General features: G+C 45.8%; 1 protein-coding gene across 1 annotated transcript; it reads right to left on the bottom strand.

Annotated features, from left to right (window-relative positions):
• Positions 1-3,691: 3,691 nt before the first annotated feature.
• bambia (BMP and activin membrane-bound inhibitor (Xenopus laevis) homolog a) lies at positions 3,692-7,860 on the bottom strand. The gene is made up of 3 exons (XM_034560677.1): positions 7,197-7,860; positions 5,428-5,703; positions 3,692-4,604 (listed from the first exon to the last, which is right to left on the bottom strand). Exons 1-3 carry the CDS (start codon positions 7,270-7,272, stop codon positions 4,186-4,188), a joined length of 771 nt encoding a protein of 256 aa, XP_034416568.1. The 5' UTR covers positions 7,273-7,860; the 3' UTR covers positions 3,692-4,185.
• Between the last annotated feature and the right edge of the window lie 586 nt (positions 7,861-8,446).

Genomic DNA, 8,446 nt, shown 5'->3' with positions numbered 1-8,446 from the left:
CCAGGCTCTGGTCATCTCACGGCTGGACTATTGCAACTCCCTCCTGGCAGGTCTACCGGCTAATGCCATTCGACCTCTACAGCTCATCCAGAATGCAGCTGCTCGACTGGTCTTCAACCTCCCGAAATGTACCCACACTACTCCGCTCCTCCGCGACCTTCACTGGTTACCAGTGGCCGCCCGCATCCGCTTCAAAACATTGGTACTTGCGTACCGTGCTGCGAACAGATTAGGTCCGGTCTACATCCAGGACATGGTCAAACCGTACACCCCAGCCAGTTCACTTCGCTCGGCTTCTGCCAATCGGCTTGTAGCTCCTTCACTTCGAGCTAAACACTCAACAAAATCACGACTGTTTGCTGTGCTGGCTCCTCATTGGTGGAACGAGCTCCCCATTGACATCAGGACAGCAGAAAGTCTCTACATCTTCCTGTCGCAAACTAAAAACACATCTTTTTCGACTATACCTTAATTAGGGAAGGTAGAGCCGTAGTAGCACTCTAGTAGCACTTAAATGTCCCTTACCGATAGCACTTTGTAGTTTGGCACTTAAATGGCACTTACGGATAGTACTCTGTAGTTTAACGTTATTGAAGAAATTGTACTTGCTTGATTCTTGTTGTTCTGAGTTAGGACTCATGGTTTAATGCACTTATTGTAAGTCGCTTTGGATAAAAGCGTCAGCTAAATGACATGTAATGTAATGTAATCAACGCACATAACTTGTTGTTTGCTCCTCTGGGTTCCGTTAGTCTAAATTCAGCGTGAACAGGGAACCGGACCGCAATTAAGTCACTTTCTCACCACATGAACCCAACTACAGGTATGAAAGCACCCTAAGATATTGTTCTGCCATCTGTCCTTCAGGGGCCCTTGTGGCCCCCATCTGACGGATAGAGGCCTACTGAGAACCCTTGGCTGCACAAGGAGGACACCACGTCATCCATGAAGCTCCTGAGAAGGAAGTGGGCCTGCACCTGACAGTTCAGTGACGACTCATCACCTGTGCGTGTGTTTGTGTGTGTGTGTGTAAATGAGGCATTCTGTTTGCACTTTCTTACTGGAAGTCGCTGGAAAACCCTCTCAAAACTTGTTTGGGCTATTTACACAAGGTGACATTAAGCTTTAAGAAGCCCCGTCCTTCCCGTAAACATTCCCAACATTATTGGGAATGTTTAAATGGGTTGGCGGCAGCAAGGGAGGGGGGGGGATATACGAGGACATCCACTGGAGCCGCAGCTTTATCCAGTGGAAGGAAATGAATTGGCTAAATATTTAGAGTGCGTCTTATCCCAGCGGATGTCTGTCATCACAGAGGATGATTTATCTTGGCAGTCATGCCGATTCGTCAATTTAAAAAGAAACGCTTTTTTTTGTCTTCTAGAAGTTGTGTTTATTTTCTGGAATGTCTGTATTTGTTTGTGGTCGGGAACCGGTAAACAGCCTTTAAGTATCGGTGGTATGATTTAGACCAGGACCACTGCAGCAGCAGCTCCTGTCGAGCAAAGGAGCTTTAGCCGATCTATATATATATATATATATATATATATATATATATATATATATATATACTGTATATATTTAAAAAACGATGCAAACTCCCCCAAGTGTGTCGCAGCAAGGAAACATGTGAGGACTTGGAGGGAAAGGGAACCAAGAAAAACATAGGTGGGTTGAGGAGGTCCTGCTGCTACCCTGGGAGGTGTGCATCCATTACTGCGCTCAGGTGTTAACAGGTTCCATGTGTGTTTACACTTCCCATATATTGTTCCACACAGTGGGTATAAGGGTTACAAGGGTGGGGAGGGGCAGTGTACACACCCATGTAAAGGTGAAAAAATAAAAAATAAAAAGAAGTACATTGAGAAATCCACTCCAATACAAAAAAAACACCGGCAAACCCGTGGTAGGGGGGTCGGCTTGAAGCTTCAAAAACAAATTGGGGCCTTTTTGACGGAGGCCGGTGAGCTGCCTCGTTAAATTTGCATGTGAATGCGAACAGCTTGACCGCCTAGTGCTGCGCAAAATGGCCGGATTGCTAATGACCGCGCCGCCGCAGACAAGCCTGCAGGATGTTGGCGGGTCGGAAAGCACAAAAGCAGCCCCACAAAGGAGACATAAAAAGTGTGTGTGTGTGTGTCTTACACAGATGTCTCCTCATGCAGCAGTCAAAGCAAACTTTATTTTAGGGCTTGTGCGTGGCGATTTCCTCACCGTCTCCCAGCACCCATCGGGTGAGCTGGGAAAAGTGGAATCAGGCTAAAGCAAACAGCAGTCACATTAGGCGGGCCAGTCAGAGGACATTGTTGTTATTACACGGGTAATAGTCCCGGGGGGGGCCCCGAGCAGGGGCCGAGCCTCACTAATGCTAGCTGCCGTTAAGTGTTTCGCTGCTAATAGCATTTTCCTGTCCTCCTTAATGGAAAGACACAAGGGTCACCGCTTGGCACAGAGACACACACACACACACACACACTTCACCGACTCGACTTCAGACAACTTACAGGATGTCTCTGTGAACTTTTCAACCCAAGCACCCCCCCCATCATCTTGCTCCGTGTGACGTTCAGCTCGAGGTAAAAGAATAAAAACCTATCTGGCAACAAATAAATACATTAAAAAAAATTTAAAACTTGAGCTTTTGCCGCTAAAAACATTAGCATAGCGAGAATTCAGCGGGAAAGTAACACGTGCCACTAAAGTAATGGTTCCGCCAACAGTCCTTGTAAACAGTCAAAACCCAGTCTGTTGAATAAGAAGCCGTTCACTCTGGATAATCCACTTTCTGCCTAACACACTCTGGGATAATCCAGCATAATAGATAAAAGAGGCATCTCAGAAACAAAAACTAATTCCACTTTGAGATTTGGGTAAACCAGTTTTAGCAACATATAAAAAGGGTGAAGCTCAGATTGTGAACAAAAAAATAACAATGGGACTTCTCAATTCCCCTTGTGGCTCAGCCAGAAGCTCACTGGTGAGAATTTGAAATGTAAATATTTGTCACAAATAAACAGCCGGGCCCTGTAGTTTTTAGCAAACACCACTCTGACAGAAGGAAATTATGTCTCTCAGGGACTATTTTCAGCTGCGGATTAATGCCTAAATTTCTGAAAGTATACGTGGGATTGAGTCAAAAGTAAATGTGTGTGTTGTAATGAAAGACCTTGTCACTAATAGTTTACGGACAACACTCAATGGCACAGCATGCATATACACACACACGTATATATATATATATATATATATATATATATTATTTTTTTTATTTTTTTTTTCCAGTGGATTTTCTACTACTACTACTGAAATCCCTCAACACACAGTAGGGACAGTGTTTCTCACTGACGTCCAGGAAATCAGATTCTGGGAGGTGCTTTAGAGGCATTAGAGTAGAGTATAAAATAAATAGCACCACTACTTCCAGGATGAATCCAACCAGTGAGGGGGGGGGGGGGGGGGGGGGGGGGGGGGGGTGGTATTTGAAGCAGAAAACATGACCTCTGGAGAGGGTTCAAGAACAACCGACAGATGTAGCAGCTCTACAGTAAAACAACCAGGCCGCACTGTCAGGTCTAACACACACAAACACGAGATCGAACCACTTTGTGTGCCTAACAGTTATGACCGCAGTAGCAAGGGAGTAATATATTTGTCCCCTCATCGTTGAAAAACACAAGAATGAATCGTCAAATAAATAAAAGTCATTTTAATGGAAGTTTTTGTCTTTCACGCTCACAATCAAGCAGAGAGAGAGAGAGAGAGAAAACACTTTTTTACTCCTCAAACAAGTTCATTTGTTGTACCCTGGCGTCAGTGTAAAAATCTGGTTTGAAAAAACTTTTTTTCGGGGCGTTTTTTTTTTTTTCTTTACAAATGTGCAAATAAGACAGATTTGGAATCCTTCAGCGCTCAGTATAAATGTCCAGGATCCTCCGGAGCAGTGACGGAGCTCTTGCTCCACCTCAGTTCTGCCCTTCTCCACTTTTAAATACAGCTCCTCATTGCTTTGCCTTTCATTATTTCAAGTAAAGTGCTCCTCTAGCAAAAAAAAAAAAAAAAAAAACACACGGCATGAAATCAGTCTCGTATTTTTTTCCGCCACTGGTTGAAAAGAACAAGACGGACGAAAAAACCAACATGGGAATGTCTTTAAAGTTCTGACAGTCACGTGACTCCCAGTGGGAGTCATACGAACTCCAGCTTGCTGTGGCCGCTGTACATCCCCCAGTGCACCAGAGACAGGATCTTGTCGTTGCCCAGGTCGGCCTGCCTCATCTTGTCGCAGGTCAGGCAGCAATTCTCGTGGCCCGTGACTGGAACCATGCACTCCAGGTCCAGCTTGGCCACGTGGCCCTTCTTGGTGTGGTGGCCGTGGAAGCTGTAGTGAAGTCGCGACAACATCTGCTGCCGCTGGTCCTGCAGCCGCTTGTTCTCGCTGCGCAGCATCCGCAGCGCCAGCATGATCAGCAACACCAGGATGAGGCCACCGGCGATGGGGACAGCTATCACCGCCGCCCGGAACCACACTTCCTTGGCCGAGGCCAGCTCCTGGACCCGGGTCACCAGGTTCCTGTTGCTGCTGTCCGGCTGGTACCGGCTGTGATCTGTGCACACACAGAAAGATTATGTGTTTTACTGCATGCTCGCATGTTTTCACTGCTCCAAATCAATTACATACAGTACCAGGGCGTCTTATACTCAAGCAAATCTCCACAGGCGAGCCAGTAACCGCTGAGAGACACACAGACGAGCGCGATGATGTGAGAAAGGGCCGCAAATGAGTCACCCTGCCCCGACTGAGAGCCAGGAATTAATTTGAGCTAATAAACTATTGTGCGCTCCGGTCGGGGTCACGACAAGACGGTTACCACAGGACGGCTCCCCTTCCTCTCCGTCTCTCTGTGCACCTTTTCATTACTCCGAGAGCTCCTACTTCTGCCCAACATGCAGGAGTTGTCAGGCAAAATTCATTCTGAGAGGCACATTCCTCTTCAGTGGGAAAATTACATGGTGCACACATAATAATAATTAAAAAAAGAGAACGAATACATCTGATCTCTTTCCAAGTGCTTACGGTAAACTGGCTGCTCCCTGGCTTCCCAGGCGAAGAGCTGGAGCCCATTAAAAGTCAAATTGAAGTTCTGTAAAGCTGGGACGTAGAGGGGGGGAAAAAAGAAGTAGGAAGAAGAGGGGGCAAGGGTGGCCTGCATGTCCATAAACAGCCAAGTGTTTGAAGAACCCTACAGCTCAACGTATTGCTTCTGGAACAGGAAAGACGGAAATATTGAATATTTGCTAAGGAGGAAACGTAAAAATCCCCTCGCAGCATGCGATCATTTTTAAAAACCCAGCTAAGAGAATTTCAGTTTCAGTGAAAAAGCAAACAAAACCAACAGCCCATAAGCTCTGCGAGGAGTCTTCTTTTACCTGTTGAGTCCCTGGTGTGCCCCAGGTCGTGCAGGCCTCTGTAGTTACACATGTCGTCGTGGCAACAGTCCAGCGCGGAGGCCCCGGCGAGGACGTCGGCAACCCCGGAGCTGCAGATGTCGGCCACGTTTGCGATGGGGTCTAAACAGCCGTGGGTGAGAGGAGAGTTCCCACTGAGCGGGTCCAGAACCTTTGTGAAACAGGCGTTTAGCTCCGACTTGCACATGTACCCGGTAGCCACACAGTGGGGCGCATCGCAGTAACACCGTATTTCTCCTGGAAACACAAGACAGGCAGGGTTAGTTTAGATGTATTTATAGCTTTAAAACAATACCGTGTTCCTGGCAAGCCCATCGGTTTGTTTTATGCCGAACTTTAATACACTTATGTCAGTTTGTTTACTTTAAATTGTGTTTTGGGGACTGCTTTTATTTTGAAAAGGTATATGCGTGTCAGGTCATAAAACAGCCATGTACCTTTCAAAGAACCCATGGGAATATCCAGCAAGTATGCCTTAATTTACGAGCTCCTCGGATCAAAATGGCCATCTTTCTGACTATTATAAAACAGGAACCGTGTAGCTTATAATTAGTGGTTTGTTTGCCAAAGTCAATTTCTTTCAACCCAAATGGAAACTCGTAAAGAGGAGGGCGCCAGAGTCTCCTCTCCCAGCGTGCCACCCCCCCCCCCCCCCCCCCAGCTTTACTTGTGGTCATGACTGCCTGGGGGAGGGGAGGGGCATCGAGGTCCCATCTAAAGAGCTTTCAGCTACCTTATCATTATGACCGCCTGCTTTTTAAAAAAAGAAAAAAATTAACATGGGCCCACTCATTACTTCACCCATGGCTTCTTATTTTTCCAGGAGACGTCTCAAAGCATAAATGTGGGAAGGGCATCGGCCCTAACACAACAAAAACACGGGACGTCAGATGTATTTAGAGAACTTCTATTTGAGAGCTTGTGCTGTCTTCATGTTCTCTGGCACCATTATAAAACTTCTGGGTGCTGTGTAGGCACAACCAGTCAGATGTATATGGTCTGCGTTGTGGATGGGGACTATTTTGCTTGTATTAAAAACATTTTTAAAGGATAATATTAGAAATAGCTCTATAAACAAAGCAATACATTGTGTTCCCCATCTGCTACATTCATAAACTGAGCTACAAAGTATTAAAAGGGTTTCCAGAAACAAACACGGTGCTCCTCTGCTGCCTCTGTGAACAGCACATTCATCAGATCAGTGTTTTCCCTGTGAATGATTGGAGCAGCAGGGCCCGGGCAGGTCATTTGGAGAATATTTCATTAGAGAGGAGAGGCCCCTTTGTGGGTTTGGGGGGGGGGAGGGGGGGGGCGAGCACTGAAAGCCTTTTAGCTTGAATGGCAGCTTCAAAACGTGAGCTAAAAGAGAGTTCTCCGAGAAAGCCCAAAAGAAACACTTTTGGTTACATTTAAGTCATTAGACGGAAAGGTTTCGGTCTAGGCATGTAATATTTACCATGTTATGTTCATAAAACACACACACACACACTAAACCACTGCAATTAGTTAAATGAAACCAAATGAGGATGTCTCTCCTCAGCAGGTCCTTCCTGTGTTATCTTTGGTTTAAATTGGCTAATCTACGTTAGCTAGCTTCATACAAATAAAACACCAGCGAGCTTCAAACCCGCCGGGCCGCTGAGTGAGTGAGCTTTAACTTCAGCCTGGGTGCATCCCTCTGAACACCGCGGAGCCTGATGTCGGAGCAGTGGACAGAGCAAAGCCTCTACCTTTGGTAAGAAGAACCGCCATGGCGCAGAGCTCCAGTTGTAGCCAAATGGAAATGAAACTGGACTGGCGCTCCATTTACAGCAAAGTACTGCGCAGACGTGCTCGTGTATATCCAGTAGCAACGGCAGAGAGTCCGCTGGGCGAAGAGCCGGACGACCGGGGAAAACAACAAAAAAAGGATTTACATGGAGCTACGGCGAAGAGTGAGTCATTCCCGAACTGAAACGCGACCGTTCACAGTCCCTTCTGGAGCAAAACAAACAAACACAAAGTAGCAAAACCCACTCGGAAAATGTTTCCTCCTCTCCCGCATTGGAGACAGAAAAGTTTGTGTTTTTTGTTAAAAACGGTCCGACATTACGTGAGGGGGAAACAACGCAAACCACAGCGTCTTCTTCAAGCCGAAACTAGAAAAATAGGGGGAAAAAGGAGAAAAATACTCCTGGGAAGAGAGTGAAACGGGGTATCGAGTCACCGCTTGTCGTCCTCTGCCTCTGTGTACAGCCGGTCACCGTAAAGCATCACTTTTTGTATTCCTGGACGGAGAAATGTATAGGAGGGGAAGGAAGACGCACAACTCCGATGTACCTCAGTGTGCACGCAGACTCCGGACACACAAGATTTAGCAGGAGAAATAGTTGTGGTTTGTCGGAGCTCCGCCTCCTCCGAGCTGATTGGTCAGACCAACGAGAGAAAAGGCAGTCAGCGTAATAACATTGTATCCGGTACTATTCGGGAGTTTCTTTTTTCAAAATAAGACAAGGCAAGTCTATTTCGTTAGAATAACGCCATTAAATAAACAATACAACATGCATTATTAAAACAAATTATAAAAGGGAGCAGCACTTGAAATAGAAACAAAATAAAAGATACATTGCCTATAACACTTTGTACGTTTCATTCAATAACTTGCATTGTTATTATTTTGTACTTTTACAAACTTTTTCTACATTACTGTTGATTGTTCTCATGTATTCATTGTTCATTTCCCTCCTTGATGCTTTTTTTCTCTCACTCTGGCTTGACGACCCGGGTCCAATCCCTTCATTCATCGTCCTTCATTTACATAATACTATGTTCCACATGTCATTATTCTATTCCATTGGTCGGGGCAGTGGCCACTGAAACGGTCACCTGAATGCACTGCTGCATAGTTTGGACATTTAGAACATGTAGACATTTTAACATATGTGTAAACAAAAATAAGGATTTTCGTGATATGAACCCAAGCAGAACTACCCACAATGAT

The sequence above is a fragment of the Cyclopterus lumpus genome, chromosome 20 (genome assembly GCF_009769545.1).
Source record: "Cyclopterus lumpus isolate fCycLum1 chromosome 20, fCycLum1.pri, whole genome shotgun sequence".
Taxonomy (NCBI): Eukaryota; Metazoa; Chordata; class Actinopteri; order Perciformes; family Cyclopteridae; genus Cyclopterus; species Cyclopterus lumpus.
The sequence above is the reverse complement of the archived record's forward strand: the minus strand, read 5'-3'. Positions and strand labels throughout refer to the sequence as shown.

Bases quoted from the DNA above. Each gene is read 5' to 3' on its own strand.
- bambia (XM_034560677.1), bottom strand. From the start codon at position 7,272: ATGGAGCGCCAGTCCAGTTTCATTTCCATTTGGCTACAACTGGAGCTC. The intron at 5,704-7,196 runs GTAGAGGCTTTG...TTGTGTTTCCAG, and splicing joins GGCGGTTCTTCTTACCAAAG to GAGAAATACGGTGTTACTGC. The intron at 4,605-5,427 runs GTAAAAGAAGAC...GTGTGTGCACAG, and splicing joins GCACACCAGGGACTCAACAG to ATCACAGCCGGTACCAGCCG.